The 23,684-nt window shown below is 45.1% G+C and overlaps 1 protein-coding gene across 3 annotated transcripts; it reads right to left on the bottom strand.

Annotated features, from left to right (window-relative positions):
* Nucleotides 1–125: 125 nt before the first annotated feature.
* HORMAD2 (HORMA domain containing 2) lies at nt 126–23,534 on the bottom strand. 3 transcript variants are annotated; one of them, XM_053994183.1, is made up of 13 exons: nt 23,476–23,534; nt 22,063–22,147; nt 21,151–21,295; nt 19,460–19,523; nt 18,448–18,484; nt 17,169–17,189; nt 16,457–16,474; nt 15,103–15,170; nt 12,050–12,201; nt 11,122–11,378; nt 10,905–10,971; nt 9,461–9,525; nt 126–460 (listed from the first exon to the last, which is right to left on the bottom strand). In XM_053994183.1, exons 2-13 carry the CDS (start codon nt 22,105–22,107, stop codon nt 344–346), a joined length of 1,056 nt encoding a protein of 351 aa, XP_053850158.1. In that variant the 5' UTR covers nt 22,108–22,147; nt 23,476–23,534; the 3' UTR covers nt 126–343. The 3 variants fall into 3 exon arrangements, with proteins under 3 accessions (XP_053850158.1, XP_053850159.1, XP_053850160.1); XM_053994184.1 differs by lacking the exons at nt 21,151–21,295; nt 22,063–22,147; nt 23,476–23,534 and adding an exon at nt 14,198–14,297 and having other exon boundaries at nt 19,460–19,529; XM_053994185.1 differs by lacking the exons at nt 19,460–19,523; nt 21,151–21,295; nt 22,063–22,147; nt 23,476–23,534 and adding exons at nt 14,198–14,297; nt 19,112–19,170.
* Nucleotides 23,535–23,684: the final 150 nt, after the last annotated feature.

Genomic DNA, 23,684 nt, shown 5'->3' with positions numbered 1-23,684 from the left:
TAAATAACACCATTTAATCAGGGTGACAGAGTGGCACAGGACAGTCCAGCCCCAGAGGAGGGGACTTATCCAGTGAGGAGCAGGGAGTGTGAGGGAAAGAGGCAGAAAGAAGCACACAGACACCATTCATGTAGGATGATAAATTCTCAGCTTAAGAACATCAAACAAGTGCAGCTGGTTGGCAATGCCATGGCAGCTCCGGTGCTTGCTGTCTCTTGGCAATCCAGAGTTTTCATAAGACAAACAAACATGCAGAAATACACGTGGGATGGGGAAGAGTTAAACATTGGTCTGTACCAGTCAGATGACAATGCAAACTCACACCTTCCAAATGTATTGTGTGTCAGAACGAACATATTTTCCTGCCGTTCAGAGGCAGCTTCTCTGGTTCACTGACCTTCCTTTTCTTCTCGGGTCCTATTACCTCTTCCTGGCTGAAGGCAAGGCTCAGGAGGTTTATCTGTAAGAACCAACAGAAACAGGGGTCATTCTCACAGGGCACGCTCCTGCAACATGAGTTAAAAAGTACAGCTTCCAAAAGTGTCATGTGTGTGCCTGGATCCTCTTGGCTTTGCTCAGTGTGATCCTGTTCTCCAGAAAAGCAATTAGGCAAGGAATCAAAACCAGAGTACTGGATGGAACTGGGAATGTAAGAGTTGTATAAGCAACAGGTTCAGCTTCAGGGACAGGGAATGGGTTTGGTGGCAAGGAGACAGGACCCATCTCCCCATCAGTGACAGAAAACAGCAGCAGCAAGGAGATCCTTGAGGAATGTAATAGCTGATAAGGCATTTGTTTCTCCACCATTCTCAGATGGAATGAAAATCATATGGAAAGAAAGGAGGCACTTAATTCAAATTTGTCACAGCCTTTCAGGAGAAGACAGGCAGTCCATCTGTTTGTATGTCAGTGTGAGCTGGTCAATCTCAGGCTTCAAAACTACCTGTGAGTCTGTGAAAAATAATTAAGCCAAGCAAACTTTTTTTCCAAAGGCTTAACTTTCCTCTAGGAAGACACAAACCTCTCCCAGAAATACTCTGAGCCTGCGAACCAAGAGGTTAAAAACCACAGATAAATATATGTGAGAATATAAGTGAGTCAACGGAACAGACACTTCAGACAGACCACAGGGAGATGGACAGCCAGGACAACAGCTGAAGTGTTGGCTGTGCCAGGGGACAAACTCACTTATCCTGCTTATCATGTCACATATTTGCATTTCTACAATAATAATCCGGAGCTGCTGAGAGCAACGTGTGCTGTCGCCCACCCAGAAGGGACAAAGCACAGTCTGGCAATGTGGCCTCTCTCACTGGAGCAGAGCTGAGGGGACACACCACAGCACAGAGCTTCTCCTCCAAAACAAAGTTCACTTGGACGACAGTGAGGTGAACGGAGAGGCAAAGGAGTGCTAAGAGAATTCCTGCTCCCAAACAGGAGTACCTCCCTCTAGTGTCACTGCAAGGCACGAGGAACCCCAGAACTGCAGGAGGGGAAGCACAAGGAGTTAATGAAGAGCTGCTCCAGAACACATCCCGGGGATGAGCACAAGGTCTCCAGATTACAAGATGTGGTCATTATAGAATTCCCCGCTCACGTCACCAAGGCTTGCTTTCCATCTGACCTTGGAATGAGGCTTCGGCAATCTCTGCATAGCAATGGGCTTTCTAATGTGTGAAATAGTTCTGATTAGGGATTAACAGCAAAATACTTTGAAACAGCCTCCCTTCGCCTCTCTATCGTGTTTTAAATTGTTTTTCTTCCCTCCTCTTCATTATGAGCCATACAATGTTGCTTAATGCAAAAGTACAATTTCTTTTCCCTAAAAACAGAGAAAACAAGAACATGCCAAAGTGGGCTGGGCAGGTTCTCCCTCACCCTGCACAGTCAGGCTGACAGAGCTTTCCAAGGCTGCCCAAGGTGTGTTTGCTTGAGGACAGAGCCATGTGTTACAGCTCCTCACCTGATATTCAGCTGCTCCAACTGGCATTTTTGGCAGCTATTCACTTTCCTCTCCCTAACATCGTTTTAACCCATCTGCTTCCTTTTATTTTTGAAGTGAAGGGCCCAGAGGAGGAAACACTGCATCCAGAACCTCTGCAGTGCTAACACAGCTGCAGGGTTTGTACCCTGTCCTGCTGGCCACACAACAAAGCGGGGCACAATTCCCATTCTCCCAGCCCCATCACCTGGATGAGGTGATAGGGCTGGGAGACTGGGAATCCTTCTCCTTTAGCCCAAACCTAGCTAGAGCTGGTGCTTTAATTTCCTCTACTGAGGAATGGATCTTCCACAGCCCAGAAAGCTACTTAGTGAAGGTTTTACCCCTTTGCTATTCCTCCAGAATTTCCTGCATGGATGGGATAGTTGTAAGGTGGAGAAACAGCCACGATGAGCAGCTGCTTGCAGTCCAGCTCCCCCCAGTTCTCCTGCCCTTTACCACAGGCAGCACGAGCACCTCGCAGGAACCTGAGATGAGGAGTGAAAACATCCAAGGAAGCCATGGAGGGCTCTAGAAAAACACTATTCACCCATGCAATGAATCAGATGTCAACAGTGAGAGGTATTTCACAGCAGCTAACGTGTCCTGGCTTGTCCCTGCCCAAGCTCACGTAGGAGCTTGAAGCCAGGAACAGACCCCAAGTCCAACTTCAGCTCCCATCCTTAACCAAACACTCCAGCTTCTTCCCCAGAAAAGCTGCTCTAAAGGGGATTAAGTCAGATCCAACACGTGCTTATTTGACTTGAAGCAGAAAGTAAACCTCTTCAACGGTGTGGTGAGAAGCAGGAAATCCCTCCCATTGATTAAACATACAATCAAAGTCTCCAGAAGTTAATTAATTCTAATTTTTCCCATGTACTGGGATGCTTCACTTGAATAACTGATGTCAGAGCTTGGGCTGCGAGAATGTTGCATTTCCTCATACACAACCTCAGGCCCATGCATGAGCCAGGTGCTATAAAAGCAGGTAGGACAAGGTGCAGCCCCTTTCATCCTCACCCTAAAAAGGGACCATGCTGACAGGTGGGACAAGCCCAGAGCAAGCAGCAAAAGCAGCAGCAGCTCCTCCATGACCTCCTGACTCTAAGGCAGAGTTCAGGATCTGGGTCATATCATGAACACACAGTGAGTTTGAATCTCCTGTTTTACTACGTGTAAAAAAGCAATATTTTGCCTCAGGAGTTTTTCTGTAGAACTACAGCTAACTTGTGAATCATACAAGTGTTACTAATTTTTGGCATAAAACTCACAGGACAGCTGTGAGTTGTCTGGAGAAGATATCAGGCTAAAAATAGATTAGACTTAGATTAAAGCCTTCCCAAGGCAGACTGGTGGACAAAACAGAGTGAGCAGACCACAGCCACACTGCTATTCTTAGATAGACACAATCAGGACCCAGTTTTGTGCTCTGAAATTTGCAATCCCCAGTGTCCCCACATATTCTGGCCAAAAATTCCCAGCATAAATTGAAGAAAATTTACAGCTCTCCTGACATGTGTTCTGCTTCCCAAGGCATCCTATGCAGAACAGCTAAAATTGCACAAGAGCATTCGGCTGTGTCCCTCTTTGTCCCTGGCCTGCCCCATGCTGGGATTTGGCACTTGGCAAACTTTATGTCCTCAGAAGAGTTTCCTTTGTCCAGGACACGGAGGGTTTTGTTTGGTACCTTGTAACTATCCCCACAAATTCACAAGCACATGAATGTCAAAAGAAGTGCAGTTCCAACGAGCAAGCTGGAAGAATAAGGGCTGAGATACAAGACTGAGCTGCTGAAATAAGGCAGAGTGACCCTCAGGTGTCAGGACAACAGTTTGTGTGGAGGACTCTCATCATCAGGGATGTTAATCAGAGTGACCTGAGGCATCCTGTGATTTCAGCTGCAGCTACCACTGACTCAACAGCACAGCAAACTCTTGTCACTTCCAAAAATCAACCTGGTGACTCTTCAGATAGGTCCCCAAAGACCTAATTCCTGCCTGCTCACTGACAGCTGGCTGCTCCGTGCTCCAAAGCACAGCAAAATCCCAGGGTCACAGGACACATCATGGTGTCAGTGGAAGGATGAGAGGAGATGGACACAAACTGAAACCACAGAATCACAGATTCCCAGAACGGTTTGTGTTGGAAGGCATCTTAGAGCTCATCTCATTCCACTCCCCTGTCATGAGCAGGGACACTTTCCACTAGCCCAGGTTGCTCCATGCCCCATCTAACCTGGCCTTGAGCACTTTCAGGGAAATATATGAAATTCCATTTAAACATAAGGACAAACTTAATTTTTTTACTGTGAGGGCAACCAAGTAGTGGTGAAGGTCAGCCAGGGAGGTTGTGCAGCCTCCTTCCTTGCAGATATTCACCACTGGAGAGGACAAGATCCTGAGGTTCTCCCTTTCCCTGTGCTCTGAGCAGGTTGGTTGGCCCTGCTGATGCCCAGCTGGCCCTGCTGACCCCGGTGGCTGTGCAGGGGTGGCTCTGGGGTTACACCCCAGCACTGGGCTCCCATCAGTTTCCAGTGCCATGTCACACTGACATCAGTGGAATCCATCCTGATTTCCATCTGGGCAGGAGGATCATGTTGGTTAGTGTGAAAGCCAACTTACGCAGGTGGAACGATGAAAGACCCTCAGTGTGGTGCTGCTGTGGAAAGCTGCCACGTTTTTGTGCCCAGGAAACCACACCAACACGTCACTGACTATCACCAGTCCTCTTCCTTTTCCTCAGCTCTTGATAAAACCTTTGTCATTCAGTGCCACTCTTTTGTCTCACGCCCCGTCCTGCACCTCGTGTATCTTGTGGCTTTTAAAGGATTAATGAACAGATCTTTCCAGAGTATAAAACAAAATGCTTCAAAAATTTCTGTTAGAAGACAAAATTACCAATACCTCTCCTGCTAATCTCCTCCAGGGCCCTCAATCACACTGTCCACTTCCGTGATGGACATTCTCATTTCTGGATCACAATCACTTCCCAGAATCCTGATTCCAACTCTATAACTGAGGGGGAAAAGACAATGGACACTCTTTCTGCCTACTAAGCTGCTACCCAGCAGCCCCTCATGTGGTATTAGATGTGTCCAACCTTAATTTATGTGGATTTCTCCAGAGGGTCTGGCTGCTAGAATGCATGGCATGAACACATGGAATGGCAGCCAGCATGGAAGCACCACATCTTCCCCCAGATGTCCCTGTGGGAGCTGCCAGGGAATTTGAGGGTGCAAGGGTTAAATCTCCCTGGATGTGTGGGGTGACAGGCCTCACCTCTGCATGCAGAGATCACCAGGAAACTGTTTCCTGCACACTAGACAGGGATAACTCATGGAAGGGATGAATGGCCCCAAGATACAGCTAAGGATCTGACGTGAACTGAGAGAAGCCAGGAATTTCCTGACCTCCCTGTCTCACTCCTCCCAGCATGGCCTGAGCTCACAGGAAGGAGAGGCAAGCTCATCTCTGAATCTTTCTCTCTTCATTGCTTGGGTCTGTGTAGCTTCAGCTGGTTTGGAGAAGAAAATGTTCTGGGAACTTCTCATCAGATACAGATAGACAGACACTGATAGACAGACAGAGATAAACCTTGCTGCTTTTTTTTCTCTTCTGTGAAAGTTCAAGATAATGACATTGCCACAGAAAAATGTTTTCCTATTGCTCTGCACAAGGCAGGTTTCATCCTTCAACCACTTTCTGTCATGGCACTTCTGAATGTGGTTTGCCTGGGAAAAAGCAGACAACAAAGGTCTTGATCTCCAAGCTGTTGTTCTGCAGTTGAACACACTTGTGCTGACCTTCACTTCCAGAAAGAAGCTGTGTACAGCACTGCAGCTCAGCAGGGCATAGGAGCTGTGGAATTGTTTGGGCTGGAAGGGATCTTAAAGCACATCTCACTCCACCCCCTGCCATGGGCAAGGACACCTTCCACTAGCCCAGGGTGCTCCAAGCCCCATCCAACCTGGCCTTGGACACTCCCAGGGATCCAGGGGTAGCCACAGCTGCTCTGGGCACCCTATGCCAGGGCCTCCCCAGCTTCACAGGGAGAAATTTCTCCCCAGTATCCAATCTAACCCTCTGACAGTGGGAAGCCATTGCCCCTTGTCCTGTCTCTCCAGGCCCTTATTCCAAGTGCCTCTCCAGGTCTTCTGGAATCCCTTTGGGCACTGGAAGGGGCTCTGAGGTCTCTATCAGGGTAACTGACACTGACCCCTGGCACACTAGACAGGTGTTACTGCATCATCCATGAAAGTTTGTGTCCACACAGTCCCTTGGAGAAAGAGCACATGGCCAGGTAGCCAAGTCTTCTGCAGAAGGAGCAGCAGCTGGAGGCCAGACAGACTGTCCTCTGAGGCCTAAAGCAGCCCTGATCCACAACACTTAGGTATGAATCTCTCCCCAGACATCTCAGTTGCAGACAGCTCCCATCAGGAGAGCTGATCCACATGGCAGAAGCCTGCCTAAAGCAGCCAGTGAATCCCAGAGCAGAACCTCTGAGCCATCACTGATCCCACTGGGAGGTTCACACAATGCCAAGTGTCAACACGCTCCCTCATGTCCCACAGCAGTCTACAAGCACAGCCAGCCCAGCAGCAGGAGCAGTGTCTGGCAGCAGCTGATGAAGCCAGAAACTTGGGAGGCAGAGCTGCCTGGTGCTGTGCTGATCCAGCCACACCATTCCCAGCTCAGGGCGAGCCAGGGCTCCCTGCACGGCTGCCTCACTGTGCACTGAGACTATGCTCCAAGGACCACCCCAGAACTTCAGCCCACAGCTTCCTGATGGGAGATAAATGCCTGCAGAGGCGTTCACATGGTCAGATTTTACTCATCTTCTAGTTCTGTTTCATTCCAAACTCATTCCACTGCAACATGTTTGCTTACACGAAGACAAAGCTGACCAAAATCAATTTTCAGGACAAGGACATTCAAGGATGTTCTTTACAAGAAGATAGAATAGTGTGCTGAAGAACTCAGAAGTTATCCCAAGTTCAGTGCAGGATCTCATTCTCATCAGCAGATTTCTAGCAGTTAAACTAATGGGCAGCAATCCTCTATTTCCCCCAACTCTTCACAGCTCCTAAAATGCCAGTGGAAAGAAGGAAGATGCACAAAGATAGCACAGGAGGAAAAACCTTTAGCTGATCCAGTCAGAAGGCTCCTGAAGCCAGGAGAGGTGAGCTAATTTACATGCTGGTGCCTTACTCTGGATGATTAAGCATCCCAGAGATGCTCTGCTGGGAAAGGGCAATCTCTCATTTGATCCCAAGGATCATCAATCATGAGATGGCAGATAAGAAGCCAGTGGAGTACATGAAAATTCTTCCCCAACCTCCAAAGCCCTCTGTCAGAGACTGTCTGTGACCACTCCTAAAGTCCAGGTCCAGTTCTCACTGGGCAGGAAGAGCTGCTTCTCTTTTGGCAGATCCACATCCTCTCGCCTCTCCCATGTCAATTAGACAAAAATAAGCCTTTAATACTTTCATTCCTGGTTTTCCTGAAGAGCTCTAGGTCAGCAAGATAATGACCAATAAACTCAATTGCGGTTTTTATTTTTGGTAACCAAGCAATCAGAAGGATTCACTCCAGCTGAAGAGCAGAAAATGTGCTCACCCACATTTCCAAAAGCAACTTGTGACTGTGGGTAACAGTTTCGAACTCAGAACCTCTTGAATATCAAATCCCTGTGCAGACAGCAATTTTCTGTGACACTCCAAATTGTTCTGGTTAGTTCGGAAGATTTTGGCATTCTCACCCCAACCCAAGAGCCAGAAAACACTATTAATAGTGTCTGGATGGCAACAAGGTGTTCACATTCACACCCCAACAGGTCTGCTTCTTCCCATCTCACCTACATCTGACCCTGTCAGACAGCACCTAACTCAGATTTCCCATCCACCCCAGCTTCTCCTAATTTTTAGGACAAACTTCACCCACCAGCTTGGCTTCCTGATTCACATGGAATACACAATGGTCATTTGTTTTAACCACTTCCTTCAGAAAAGAAGGGAAAGTCCCTCTCATATGGAAAAGAGTGTCAAATTTTTATTAGTGCAAGCTTTACAGTGATGATTCTAACTACTGGCTTGACTTTGTTTTTCCTTAAACTGGGTGAAATATTAGCCAGTTTCTAAGCCATGAGGTTTTAAAAATAGCATCAAAGAATACATTAAGAAAAGAATCTCCCAGGGCTTGGGATTTTTTTTTAAAAGTCTTTGGAAGCACATGATGGATAAAGTGATTCTTCCATTTTTTCAGCAACTAATGCTGTTTCCACCACCTTCAGACACTCTCACTCCTGCTACCGAATTCTAATGAAATACACATGCTGAGAGAGGTGTCTGGTGCTGTGCTGGCCATCGTGACAGCCCCAAAAGAAGGTCAAAGCATGAATCAGTGGGGTAACCATGAGTCTCAAACAAAAAAGGCTCCTGTTTTCATAGACGACAGAATAAACAATGATCAGAAGGAAAGCGGAGGATGTGACACGAAAAAAAATGTGGTTAAAGTTTGAAAAATACCAGCCTAAGCACACAAGTTCATTTCTAAGATCCAGAGTCAAGGCAAATACCTCGCAGATGCCTTTAGAATGACAGGGTGAGTTGCAGTCTGCAGTTGCTGTCTGGGTTAGACACCCCGGGATTCTTTTCAACAGAGGCGGGAAAATTTTAGTAGCAATTTTCTACTCTCATTAACTTATCCTGTAAAGATGCAGTTTCTGACCATTCAAGCTCACATGATTCTCAGCTAATTTGAATGGGAGGAGGATCAAGTGGCAAGTCTGGTGGTATTCAGAGATTTGCCATGTCACTGAACAAACCTCTGCACGTGCCCATGAGTTTGGGCTCTGATGGTGACTCAGGGTTTGGCTGGGCAGCCTTCAGGGTGAGATTAATTTTTTACTTATCTAAAACAACCTACCTGGTCTACCCTAATTCTTTGGGTTGCCCCAACAACCATCAAAAAAGAGATCAGTACCTCCAGGTGATAATTCTTCCTACCCTCGAGGGGTAACCAAAAAGGGATAGGATTCATTAGGTACCTGTGACTCACATGTAAAGGAAGTCTGGAAGCAAGAGGGGAGAGGTGAAGACCATATTAGGCAAAAAATACACCCTTCAAACCTAAAATAGGGGAGTGATTTCAGACCCTTAATCCAAAACCACCCACAGGTAAACAAGCTTGGCTGGGACAGAGATAGGATCTGTGTGTGTTACTCAGAGGTACCAACTCCAGAGAACAGAATCAAATTCTGGTACTGGGCAGAGGAAATAAACTGATCGTGGAAAGCTTATTTCTAAATGCTTCCAGTTTATGTTTACATCCCTCTGCTACTCTGTAGCCTCTATGTATTGTGATCCTGCACAGTAAATCCACTAATGTTAGTGAATTTTGTGTCATCTTTGATGATGCAATGATCCATGGCAGTGAATTCCCCTGTGCCTGGAGTATCTCAGAACCACTAAAGCTTCCTCACCTCCTGACATGGCCTTGAGCAAGGCATCCTGTCTGTCTCCTTTATTCCTCTCTTCTTCTTGCTACCTGCAACCCAAACAGCAAAGCAAAATTAGCTGCAAAGTGCTTAATTAAAAAAAAAAAAAAATCTGGAAGCCTGACTAAACCACTGAGGCAAAAATCCCATGAAATTATGTAAGCTTTGCTCTCAGACACTGCCAGCAGTGACAGCTTATTCCTAGAAAGAGATTTCACCATAAAGTGCCATCTGAACATCAGCTTGCAGCAGCTCTATCAATTATAATCTCCCTTTTAACCTGGATCTAAGGAAACAAAGCTTATGTCTAGACATGCCCTAAGTGTGAGGTGTGGGGGAAAGGAGGGGACATCTCCCCTGGTTAATATTTATTAACTATTCAGACAGTTTCATTAAAATTTGAGGGGGTGTCCAAAGTGCCTCAGTGTCATGAGATGAGGCAACTGTTTAGAGAAGCAGGATCCTGTAAAAATCCCCAGAGCAACAAAAATGGCAGGATGAGTTAATTCCTTATTAGTCATCGGGAAATCTGCAGGAGAAAGACCTGCAAAGGTGATTTCACAGGCAGGGAAGCTGTTTTATCCTATTGCCTGGCAATCCCAGGAATGCTATTTACCATTTTGTCACTAGATGGTATTGTTCCACAGGCTACATCCCAGAGCCTCGAAGGTCAAACAGCATGGTATAGCAGAGGCTGGGTTGATTAAAGACACAGAAAAGGCTTTTTTTCTCATGTATTTTAATGTGTGTTTTCCCACATGGAAGTTATTAGCAAAAGTCAAACTGTAACAGCTAAAGGAAAAGAGCTTTGTTGAACATGGAAATAATGTAACTCAGTTTTGATGATCTAGGCATTTCCTCCATATCTCAAAAAAACTGCTGAGATAAAGAGGTACAAAGATACTGATACAAAATCAAATGTTTTTTTAACAAACCAAGCATAATCAACAAGCCCTTTGTTACAGTTGAGTCTGACCTGACACAAAATTCAAACAGCCTGACAAACTCTGCTCATCCAAAACCTAAATATTAGAGAATCACAAAATCATAGAATCACGGAATGGGTTGGGTGGGAAGGGACACTAAAATCAATCCAGTTCCCACCCCTGCCATGGGCAGGGACACCTTCCACTGTCCCAGGCTGCTCCAAGCCCTGTCCAACCTGGCCTTGGGCACTGCCAGGGATCCAGGGGCAGCCACAGCTGCTCTGGGCACCCTGTGCCAGGGCCTCCCCACCCTCAGAGGGAACAATTTTTATCTCTAATATCTCAAATAGCCTACTGTAATTAACAGCACTGAAAGACCTTACCCAGGACATTGTGTGGAATACATTATGCTGGGATATAGTCAGGAGCAGAAGCTCCTTCAGTTTTGAAACTGCATTTACCTTTATCTTCAAGGCAAAAAAAAGATGCTTCTGTTTTCCTACCTGGATGGGTGTCACTTTTATCCCCTTCATGCTCATTTGAATCTGCTCTGACAGGGCAAGGGTGATTCTGTAAAGCAAATGATGTTTTGTCTTAATAATATAACCTAAAAAAAAACATCCAGGTGGTAAATCCATAAGGAAAATGTTTCTTTTAGGGAGGTTTTTGCTAGATAAATTCTATTCTTCTGGTGAGAATCAAATAGAGCTATTTCTATACCTTTGTGCACTCCTCTTCCTCCTCATCTTCCTCGCAGTCCAGCCCTTGGTGGGAGATCTCAGTAGGGCCATTCTTCTGGATCAGGTTGCTGTCAGCCTTCTTCACCCTCTTCTTCTCAGTTGTCACTCTGACTTTCATGAGGTGGAAATCAGTGGAGACTGAGCCCACTTTCAGGTTGATGGGATCCCCAGCAAACAAGAGGTCACCAGGGCTGCCATCTTCCTTGAAGCCAGGGGGCTGGTAATCCTTGGGAGTGACTGCACAGGGAGAGGGAACCCCATGAGGGAAACCAAGTTCCATCTCTCCTTAGTTGGATTTAGAAAGAGCAGTTATGAACCAGCTTCAAGTAACATCGACTACTAAAAATATTCCAGTTTATTTTTATTTTTGTTTTAGGAGGAAGGGACAGAATGCAAAGGGTAAAATGAGCTGAGCAAATGCTATCATGGAGCTCAAAGAAAAAAAAAATACTTTAGGATGCTGAAATACCATTAAAGTGCTGGAACAAAACCTGACATTGCTTGTTCCTTAAGGAAAAAAACTCAAAAAAAAAAAAAAAAAACCAAAACAAAAACAAAAAACAAAACAAAACAAAAAAAACCCACACAAAAAAAAACCCAAAAAACCCCAAAAACAAACAAACAAACAAACAAAAACAACAAAAAAACAAAAAACAACCCAGTGAAGAAGGATTTTTCCCTTTCACACCACATAGCTGTACTTCTTATATGGATTTCAAACCTTGCCTAAAAACATCTGCCATCCCTGTGCATCAGAAAGATGCACTGTGTTACACCATTTCTCAGTGCTATCAGCCAACAGCTTTTCCCATCTCACCTTGTCTATGCTTTATTTTATTCACAGGGCTCACACTTATTACAGAGACTGATGGAACTCTTCCCCAAGACACACACTGCTCTCCACCTACCATGGTTGTAGTAGAGGAGTTTCATGCTCAGGGTGATGTCACTGGGCAGTGGCCCCAGGTCCTGCATGAGCAGGTACAGGGTCCTGAGCAGAAGTCTGCTGGCCTGCTTGACATCCTTGCTGCACAGCCCAGCCACAAACTCCCTGTGGTTGCTACAATCGGAAGAATAATGGATTTGTTATCCTCAGTCATGAATATTCACAATCCAATTACACACACAGAGCACCCACTGACTTGCCTGAAACCACCAGTGACAAAGCTACAATGTCTTTATGTAATTTCCAGATGAACAGGGAAGTGAAACAGGCTCCAGGGATGGGGTGGCATCCGCAGAACACCCGCTCCAAACTCAGAGGCCTGGCATTTACATTTGAACAGACTTGGGAGCTGGGGCAACCATTACACAAATGTCATGACTCACTTGTTTGAACATGATTAAATTGGATCAAAGGACCATAAAACAAGTGCCTTTCACCTAAGCAATTTCAGGAATGAGAGGAATGAGTTGAGGATCCTATCTAAAGCCGATTCATCACAGGGGCTATTTTCAAGTCCATTCTGCAGTTTTTGAAGAGAAGTGAATTGCATGTTCTCACTCAATTCCATGTAAGAAAAAGCAGCTCAGAGGCACATTTTTCAGCAGTGACAAAGGGGCATTCCTCTCACCTCCTTCACCCATTCAAATGTCAGCTGGCTGCTTCAAGCCAGCAGTCCAGACAGAGACCCATGGGTGGCATGAGTGGGATGAATGGCACTCCAGAGGAGTTTGTTTCTCTTTGATTAAAACTGAGGTAGATGAGATGAGCAACTCAGAGCAGCCAGCCAACTTCAGACAGAAGAGATGAATCACTGTGTGACTAAGGGACCTGAACTTCCCTAACTTTCAATGAGAAGGGGTCATAAAGATGTGTAGCTCCTTCATCACATCTTTGGAAGACCCCTGACATTATGCATAGGCTGGAGGGTGCCCAATACAATCACCCCAAATTGCATCAAAAGCAGTAAAAAAGTAACCCAAGAATATCCCAGAATAAAGCTGACTGACTGACCCTCAGAAAGGAACAAATAAAGACCAATTCCCCCTTCCAGCTGAACTTCTTCAGATCATGTAAATGGGGTGGCTGTGGAACAGCTTGACTTCCCAAGGTAAGGAATCACAGCATCATTTAGGTTGGAAAAGACCCCTAAGATCATGAAGTACAAATTCTGTGGTATTAGATGTGCACTGTGGTCCTTGATTAAATCCTGCATGTTCAGAAAAATACAGTGAGAGGAAAATGCTGGCAGTGCCTAAGGTGGAATATCCATCACCATTACAAACTGTGGGATTAGCAGATCAGAAATGGCAAAAGGAAAGTTCGTAAGAAAAAAAGAAATGAGATATCCATGGGAATTAACAGGACAAGCACTGCTTCAATATGGGAATAACAGTGAGAATTTGATGCAGGAGGGAGTCAAAAAGCAGAAGGAACAGAACCTTGGAAGGAGTGGGATCTGTGGCAAGGAATTCCCCCAAAATCCATCTAAAATAAGGCAAGGACCATTTAGGAAATTTTCCCCTTACCCCTTGGATGTGATGCTGCAGCCTCACAAAACCTCTCTCCCAGAGTTTGCACAGGACAACTGCCGCAGGTGTAAAAGGCAGCGTTATCAGCTGAAGGAGCTGATAGCAAACGTGACACAATTCCCTGATCTGTGCCAGAACTCTGGATTATTAAAGACTGCAGGGACACGCATGAGCCTGCCACAGCACTGCCAATCCCCAAGGAAACAGGGCCCAGGAATCCAGTGCCACAGGCTCTGGAGCCTCAGAGCACATTCAAGCATGACAGGAAGATAGCTTGGCCTCTCCCTGGATGACACAAAGGACACCCGAACCCCATGTGGGGACTGTCATTATTTCTAGGAATTAATCAGTAAGGCTGATTAAAACCCCAAAGTACTTAAGGACTATCTATTATCTTTCAAATCCCAGATCTCCTCTTCCCCTCAGTTTGAGGACAATGGACAGCAGCTTCAAAGCAGAAATGGAGGGCATAACCAAAAGGTCATTCCAGAGATAATTCAGATTTGCCCAAAAGAAAATAATTTTGCCTTATGGTACAAATTATTTGGACGTGCTCAGAGAAAGAGCAGCTAGGAGCATACTCCAGGAGTGCTGGGGAGGAGCTTCCTGAGGAGCACACAAGACAGCAGAGCTCTCTTGCTGTCCAGGCAGGTTCCAAGATCCATCTTTCACCAATGCCAACTGCAGAACAAAGTAAAAATAGGTTAATTATTTTTCTTTGCTTTGGTTATAGCAAATGGCCTTTGATAGTATTTATTTGAAGCTCCACAATTTGAAGTTTAGGCCTACTAAACACAGCTTTAAATATCTAACAGAGAGTGCCCAAAAAAGGCAAAAAGCTGCTACTTCCTGCCACATGATTTGCACCATCAGCTTAGCCACCCTAAGTGAAAGTTCTCTCAGGTCACCCACGCAGGGCTGCTCAAGCAGAATACTTGTATGCAAATGCTCAAGGGAAAAAAATCCTGGGCCCAGGATCATGGTGAAACGGCTCAAACCTGAGCAAGCTTCCTCTGAAAGCACAAAGCTGCCTGGTGGAAGTGCAAGAGACAGCAGCAAGCTCAACAACTGGGCTGGTTTCTGCATGGCCTCCCTGACGAGGCATCATTTCTGTCAACTGCCCTTGGCTCAGGTGTACTCTGAGGGCCTCGTGGTGCTATGTAAGAGCATTTCAGCTCATCCTCCCAGCAGTTCATATCCTGTAAGGTGAATATCCTCAACTCTGATGCTATTTACAGCTGCTTAATGACTTGGACCTGCTCAAACCACAGAATCACAGGTTGGTTTGGGTTGAAATGACCTTAAAGCTCATATTGCTCCCCCCTGCCGCCATCTGCACAGACACCTTCCACTAAACCAGGTTCCTCCATCTAACCTTGCTTTGGACACTTTCAGGGATGGGGAGTCCACAACCTCTCTGGGCAATCATAATGCTTCAAGAACAGAGTTTTTAGTGTAACCCTGAGAAATCAACCCAAATCCTTACCTGCTGATGTCCATCTGGGGCACCTTGTTTTTGTACTTGAATTTGAATTGATACATTTCAGTGACTGTCTAGAGATGTAAAAAGAGAGAGAAGCAGAAATAGATCACTTTGAGAAACAAGATGTGTCCTGAGCTTGGAGAGTCCTTTCACACTCTCTGCCAGAGCACAGAATTAATCTAGTGACATGCTGACAATTTAAACTCTATTATTGCTTGCACAAGCTTTGGCAAATTCTCTTAGCAGCTACATCTTACCTAGCACTGAAAGAATCACAACAAAATAACAAACTTCCTGCCTCCTCCTTCCACTTCCTCTGTGGGCCTGGCTCTCCAACTTCAGTCTCTATCAAGTCTCCAGGGCTGGCATCCACCCAGTGTCCCTTGCTAAAGGAAAACTGGGAAGCTGCACAGGTGGCCAGTGTCACAAGGAAGCCTCGCTCCGTGCTCTGTATGGGGACAAGGGCCTGGAGGACTCTTCCCACAGGGAAATCCAAACAATATTGCATGGGAAAAAGCTGCTGAACTTCACTGGTCTCGGACTCTTTTTGAGGTAGACAAAAATAGTGGATGATTTTCCATTTAAAAGAATTAGAGAATAAAACAATTAGGAAGAACAGACAGCTTCCCCCCAAGAGAAAGGGTCTATTGTACACCAATTCCATGCCTATAATTCACTTTTTCCGGAGACAATGAGGTCGATTAGTAGGAGCTCAGTTGAGCTCTTAACTCTGAGCTTTCCTTGCAAATCCCAGCCGTGGCATGGCTCAGCTCCTGCTCTGTCCCCAGACTCCAAGGTGGCACGCAGCAGAACTGGAACCAGGTTCAGATGCAAAGGGTCTGAAGCTGTTCTCTAATCCGCAGTGTGGATGCAGACCCTCACTCCTGGATTACACCCCCCAGATGAAACCAAACAGAAACACAACAGGGAACACCAAGAGGCCGAGGACAGGCACTACCCAACACACCCATCCAGATCTGAAGGGATTCCTGACTTCTGTCCTACACCTCTGCATGACAAACCAGCTCTTTTCATCAGGGCTGTTAAAAAGGTGGTTTGCAAACGAGTAATGTTGAATTTCCCATTTTTTCTCTTTGGGAAGAGAAAACAAAACTGTGAACATGCCCATTAGTTGTCTGCTAACATCCCTGCCTGAGGCCCTGGTGGGCCCTCAGCCGGGTGTTTGATCACAATGCAGCTCACTGAGCTGGCACTCTGGAGTGAAGGCACAGGAACAGAAATGGGGTCACCAAGGAGCTATGTCAGGGTAGGACTTAAGCCTCCACTCCACTCTGAATACAAATGTACTCACCCATGCCTTCAGCTGCTTCAAAGATTAATTAAGACTCTTTCTTACCTCGGGATTGGTGTAAATCTGTTACAAGAAAGCACAGTGAGGACATTCTCCCTGGGACAACTTGAACCAGTGACTAACAAAGATATTTTCAGTTTACACAGAGATTGTCCTATCTTTACTGTGGGATCAGAGAAAGGAATGGCTGGGAAAGAGCCTTCCTTTATCTGCAGTCAATACCTACCACTTCAAAGACAGGTAGAAGACACTCATGTATGCAATATTGGAGGAATGAGGTTAATTCCCATTCCAGCCCTCACAGGCAGCTATTGATGCCCGAGATTTAACTGCTCAGATGATGCACAGAGTAAATGGTGAGCAAAGCTCCTGGTGCTTTGCAGGGGGCTGGGGCCAACAGCTGCCTATGGAACCACCAGTGTGTGGATTTTCCAGGATCAGATTAATAAGGAGTACCCTTCTGCAGGGCGAAATGGAGAGGACATGGCAGCTTCCATGATAGGAATCACATGCAAATGCCTCTCAGAGTTTAAGGACACAAATAAGGCCTCAGTCAGAAGTCTGACATGCTGAGAAAAACATTCCCATGCAGCCTTGAACTCTGTATTTACTGTATCTAAGGTCACAAGTCTATTAAAAATCACACACATTTTGGCTTCCCCTTAAAAAAGGCACAAATGGGTTGACACAACCTTGACTCTGTATCTCTTTCAAACAGGGGAGGGGAGAGAAAACCACTTTGTATCCATTTACTTACTGCAAGGACAGCCACGTGTAGCTAAGGAGGGAAAAACAAAACAAAACACAAAATCAACATCTAACCTTAGTGGCCAAGGAAAAGCAAGTCCTATTAAACCCCGACTGCCTACACATGGAGAAGGAATAGATACACTCAACAAACCAGGAGTTAAAACACTTTTTGCAGATTCTTCCCAGCACAGCATCAGCAACACCTAGTGGCCAGTTTGCCTAGCTTGACACAATTTCCCAAAAAACTCCATGCCCAGTAATCCCCCTTGGGACTCCTTTCAAACAAATCCCCAAATACTGGTTTAAAACTCTTCACAAGAGCACCCATCCCTACTGAAGGTTAATATTTGCTTTCTGCTAGGAAATTCTCCAAAGGTATTTAATTTATGCTCTATCAAGGAATTGCACATGGGACTGCCCTTAAAAACAATCTTATAACATGCATTAAATCCTTCAGTTTTTCCTTAATCCTTGTCAAACTATTAATTTATGTCTCTCATAAAAAAAAAAGGTGCTAAATATCTCCTAGAGCTGTCAGCAAGCATTAAACTGTGTTCACAACACTATTAATTGTGCACACTGACAGTTGTACTCATGTCTGAGGAGCACTCAGATCATCAGTGCCAGAACCACCAGTGCTCCACCTGGTCTGGAGGAGCTAGGCTGGTGAACAGTGCTGACACAGAGGACAGCAACTGGTGCTTTTTCCTGTGCAGGGCAGTTTTTATGTGAGAATCAGCAAGGAATATGAGCACTTGCTAGCTGGTTTTGTCCTGGAAGCAGTTACATACCTTATTTGGTGAATTAAGGGGGGAAAAAAGGGATAAATTCTGAGCCTGAGAGAAAAGCCAGGAGGGTTAGAGAACATGAGATGAAGGGGGAAGATTAGGGAAAAGGAGATGAAGGACAGCAGAAGCAGAAAACCTCTCTCAAGAAAACAAAACCAGGCAGGAGATCCAGATCTCAGCTCTGCCTGGCAGGATCTCTATCAGACGTAAGAGAACACAAATGTAGAGCACAGAATTAAGGAAAATCCATTGCAGGCTGCAAATTGGTTCCCACACCATGGACAGGAGAGCCCAGAGAAAGCAGACAGGATTTGAGCTCAAGGCATAAAATCCCAAATCTCATACTGAGGGCAGGGTCTTTCCCCTGTCCCACAGCTGTAAAAGTTGTTGTGTGCATCAAAGATCACAACAGAAATACAACAGAAATGGAAGGATAGTTTTGTCATTACTTTATGAAGAAATAGGACACTCTAATAAAAAGTGAAAAAAAACACTTACATACTGCTTCTCCAAAGCATCAAAACAACCTTGAATCCTGCCAGGGAAAAAAACACATGTTAATACTAACCAGCAATATTTATCTCCTGATCTGTAAACATACTCATTAGATGCGGGTTAAAGGGCATTTTTTCTGGAATTAGGTCAACACAACCAACAACATTTGGGACTTGTGAAGTCCTTTTCAGGTCAGTCCCGAAGGCAGCATTCTCCTTTCTGCATCTGTGCACTGTTTATACTTCTGGGGCATTATCCTGTCAGTCCAGAGCCTTCTTGAATCCTGACAAAGACAAGGATTGGAGGCCAAAGGCTGGCTCTGAGTGTGTCCCTGCTCAGTGCTCTGTTCCAGCTCCCCAGCCAGAGCTTTGATGGCTCTTTTCCCATCAGCCTTGTACAGAGCTCGGCTCAATCTGAACATGTCTGGTCCTGTAAATCTTTGTTATCTGATGCAGAGTTTACAGCGATGGATTTTCTCAAAGTAGTAAATATTATTTGAAGCATCAATGGCCAGATATTTACTCTTAGAGTCAAAGGATGTGCAGCAAGGTATCTCCCTAGCACATCAGGGACAGTTTTTCTGCTTGTTGGGAACATGCCAACTATGAAATACATCCTGAAGAAAACTGTGGAGTTCTTAGAGAGGGAGATAAAATATTGTACATACTGAAAAACAAGTGCAAGAATCCCTGTCAAAATGAAACTAGAAAAGACTAAACACAACAGAAAGGATCTCATGACAGTCTTTACCCTCTCTTGGCACCTCTGCTGCCACATGTGCTCTGGGGCCTGACCATGACCTCACTGCAGCCAACACTTCCACAGACCTTGAACTCACATGATCTCACAGTCACTAATTCTGTCCTACTTACACAGGGGCAAGCACCCCCAGCTGCAGTGGGAGCTCCCCTGGCACCAGGGCACAATGTTTTCCAGTTCAGGAAGAAGAAGAATGCAGGGGCAGATGTCTCCTACTCAGCACAATCTTGTCTTGGTTTCGCTGTTACTCACTTACCACTTGACTATCTGCAATGATCCCAGACAGCTTTTATCTTCTCGGAGAATTTTTAGACAGAGGTCTGCAAAACCAGATTTAGCACATAGTTACAATCCTTATCACAGCTCTTGGGCAAACACTGAAACTAAGCCAGTCCATCCTCCCTTTTTTTGGATAAAAGCTTTATCTGAAGGTCCTTCCTGAGCGGAAATATTGGGTTTCCACCAAGTCCCAGGTGGGCTGACACAAGCTTATTGCTGGGTTTGCAAATGTCAGAGCTTTCCTCAGAAGCCCTGGGCTCTCACAGAAGAAGGGATGGAGTTACAGCTTTATTACAAAACACCAGCAGCTTTATCCTCTCCTCCTTCCTCTTCTCCACTCCATCCTCGAGCATTCCCTAACACCTTCCCTTCTGCATTCAGACTTCACCAACATCCATGTGAAGTGATGCCCCAGTGACTGTGCTCACAATAAACTTTCTGTGAAGCTTTTCCACACAGCTCCTTCTACCTGTGCTTCCAGGCATTCAGAATGGCAAAAGGCACACCTGTCCTACAGGTGAAAAGGGGTATTAATAACACCTTAGGGTTCAACCAAGGGACCCTTGAAGATGTGAGCAGGCCAGATGTTAACATCCCTCATCAAAGAGGCACTAGACAGACCTGACATTTGACCAGTGGCTTTTCGGAGTTAGGGGATCAAGAACTAATTTGGGATTTCTGTGCCCTCAACCAAATCTACAAAGTACATGTGAACATTTTTCAAGGTAACTAATGCCATAAGGGACAACACAGAAATGGACTGGAATGCATGGGGACATTTCACACTTTGAATAATCATAAAGATGTTCATGAATCAAAGCATCACTAATTCTTGGGATTGTGTGACAAGAGTTTGGTTCTGGAAGTTCTTTTTTTTTTTCTTAGAAAGTTCTGATTCCCAAAGCACATATGAGATAGTTTCCATGGAAATAAACCCCAAATCCCAACAAGGAAATGGTTTTACACTGAAGGAGGGATGATTTAGATTAGATGTAAGTAAGGTTTTTATAATGAGGGTGGTAAAACATTGGCACAGGTTGCCCACAGAGAAGGTGGATGCTCCATTCTTGGAAATATTCAAGGTCAGGTTGAATGGGGCTTGGAGCAATCTGGTCTACTGGAAGGTGTCCCTGCCCATGGCAGAGTTGGGCCTGACGGTCTTTTAAAGGTCCCATCCAACCCAAACCATTCTATAATTCTATGAAAACGGACAAATCTAATTTCAGTCTCCCAATGAAAACTAAAAATGTGAACCTCATGGGTTCAAAGATCCAAAAGAAAATAGAACATTCCAATAGGAGTAATTTTTTAAAACTTTCTGAGTTTTAAGTCATGCTCCTGGCTCTGAGACCTGATTCATGGGGCTGGCAATGCCAAGGAATGACTCTAAACCAAGAGGATCACCAAGAGAAGCCAGAAGCTCAAGGTTGTCTTCCATGCTTTCTGTCAGAAGTTCTGTCTGCACCCAGACTCGAGAAGATTTGAGAATCTGTAGCCAACTCCCACCCAAAGTGAAGACACACACATGTGCAGCCAGAAGACAATACGTAAGGCAGATTATAGGTAAATGGCAGATTACAGGTAAAAGGCAGACTACAGGTAAAAGGCAGACTACAGGTAAAATGTAGTGAGTAGAACGAAGCCCTCAGCACAAACTGCAGGTGTTACCATCCAGATAGCGTGTGCCATAGGAACTCTCTGGGAACAGCCCCCTCATGTAGGTTATGCAGGACACGGAGATGGCCAGGAGCCTTTTCACCAGCACCAGGGACTGCTGCTCTGTGGTGATGCTCTCAGGGAACAGCACTGCTTCCTGGAAAAGCCAAGGCCAGAAATAGCACCTTCTTAAGTGTAACAGATTATATTTAGAAACAAGTCTCAGCAGGTGGGAAGAGGGTAACTTAGATATGTAAAATGAAATTTTAAGGTTTCTCTGGTGTTTAAGCTAGGCAGGGAAGACTCGTGTGTGAGGTGGGTGGATTAAATGATTTAAGGGCAGAGATCAATAGATCTGACATCATTACTCAGATGCAGAGTGCACTGGTTGGATGTGCCCTCCCCGTTATCACATTCCCACCCCCTCCACTACACCAATCTGGCACTTAACAGACAGCCACCCCTCAAAAAAGGTGAGCAGCTTTAATTGTGGAGTCACACAAGCACCAGGGCTGGTGTGGCAGCTAATGCTGTACCAAAGGCTGCTGTTTTGAGCTCTGACAGCAGCCTGAGTTGCCAACAGAGTGATTTTAACTCCAAGCTGTAAAACAGCACCTGGAGCTACAGTAAATAGACACTGTGTGATGCCAACATGAACAATGCAGTGGACACTGCACTAAATTTAGTTCTTCTATTACTTTATTGCTGTTCTTCCTGCTAATAAAGCTCTGTGCAGACCTAATGAGCCTACATTTATTGAGTCAAATCATGTCAGAGCCCCACACTGCCTCTCACTGAATAGGAATTAATCCAACTAAGAACAGTGCAGACAAGAGAAAGGTTTCCCTCCTCTGCAGGCACAGGCGTGCCAGGTCCCATACCGAGAGCTAAGATTGTCTGCACCACCATATTTTAATTTTTTACCTTAGAGGGCTTTTTCTTCTGCTTGAGTAGCTGCTGAGCAGCCATCCTGTGTTTCAAAGATCTGCCTTCCACTTGTAACTAAACCCTGAAAAATAAAGAAGATATGAGACACGTAGAAAGCACAGTTACTGCTATTTCTCATCTATATTAAAGTAAGAATGAAATTCCTCAGAGTTTGAAAGCTAATTACCAGGAAGGACAGGTAAAGCAAAGCAAACCAAGGGTACTCCATGGCACTGAGCCTACAGAGCATGAAAACTCCTGCTCACTGGTAAACAATCAATAGTATTTGAAATTCAGGGCCACAACTGCACTTGGTGTCAGTCAGTGCCACTTCAGAATGCACTTCTCATATTCCAAACCACAAATGTTAATTCCTACAACCAATAGAAAGTGTGAAGGGGGAATGTGAAAGAACTGGAGGTCTGCCAATAGCAGTTAATATCTTAGCAAGGCTAAGCAGGAAACGTGCTAACAGTCTTGGCCAGAATAAGGGAATGATTCTTCTGGGACACCTTGAAAGGTTAAAAAAAAAAAAAAAAAAGGAGAGTCCCAATTGTTTCAGTTACACAAGCCTGGATTGAAAAGGAATACCAGAATGGAGAGCTGATTGATACAGGCAATAACACTGGATATTCCATGTTTCTCACTTGAGTGAGGTGCTTGATTTAGCACCATCTGACAATCCTGATTAAAAACTTCCATTAGCTGGAATTAACAAGGCCTGCGTTAACTGGTTTGAAAAATGACTTTCTGGGAGATCTCCACATCTCATTGTAAATGGGGGATGTTAATGAAAGGAAACACCATGAACAGGTCCCAGAGGGACACTGCTGAGTCCACAGCCATTCGACTTCCCTGGTAACAATTAAAGTAATAGCAGAAACACAGCAGGGTGATTTAACTCCTGACCTAATGCAGCCTTTTATTAACTCAGCTGATCAAACCTTGCTCTGCATTTGCACTTTTTGTGCTTTTTTTTTTTTTTCCTGTGGAAGCCTTGTTTCCATTTGTTGGCAGTCATTAAGACATGTTGATTGGAACACGGTGACAGCTTTTATGCTAAATTTAGCGCTTCATTTAGTAATGAGGACAGATTACAGCTATAAAAGTATATTTAAACAAATACACACCTGCAAAATTTTTAACGTGTTAAATATTTTAACAAAGTAGCTTTTTTTTTTTTTTTTTTTACCCAGGCACTGTGAGCAGGACTGGAATGCAATCAAAGCAGACAAAGGTGTTGTAATTACAACGTGAGGTTATTAACTAAATAAAGCTGATTTAGGTGAGGCAAAGATGTAAGAAAGCATGTTTTATAAACCATACCACATTTATATTGATTTACTGAGGAGGAAACATCACCCAGCAGCCCAGCTGCTCAGGTACAAGACTTTGGCATCAGTGTCTCACCTGGGCTGGAAGGACAGAAGTTGCCCTGGAACTCCAACACTGCCCCACTCTGCAGCCACCTTATCACCGGGTATCAGGAAATTAGTATTGAACGGGAAAAAACAAATCTCATCCTCAGGAACCCACTGCACCCTGACACCCTCAGCCCTGAACCCCTCACTCTGCCCCTCGTGCCTGATGTTGGAAAGGTGAAGCAGCCATGGCGCCGA

The sequence above is a fragment of the Vidua macroura genome, chromosome 18 (assembly GCF_024509145.1).
Source record: "Vidua macroura isolate BioBank_ID:100142 chromosome 18, ASM2450914v1, whole genome shotgun sequence".
Classification (NCBI taxonomy): domain Eukaryota; kingdom Metazoa; phylum Chordata; class Aves; order Passeriformes; family Viduidae; genus Vidua; species Vidua macroura.
This window is presented reverse-complemented; position numbering and strand designations above follow the sequence as displayed.

Coding starts and splice junctions, on each gene's coding strand:
- HORMAD2 (XM_053994183.1), bottom strand. CDS start 22,107: ATGGCTGCTCAGCAGCTACTCAAGCAGAAGAAAAAGCCCTCTAAG. Junction 18,485..19,459: donor TCATTGCAGATAGTCAAGTG/GTAAGTGAGTAA, acceptor TTTCCCTGGCAG/GATTCAAGGTTGTTTTGATG. Junction 12,202..15,102: donor CCCCAGATGGACATCAGCAG/GTAAGGATTTGG, acceptor TTCCGATTGTAG/CAACCACAGGGAGTTTGTGG.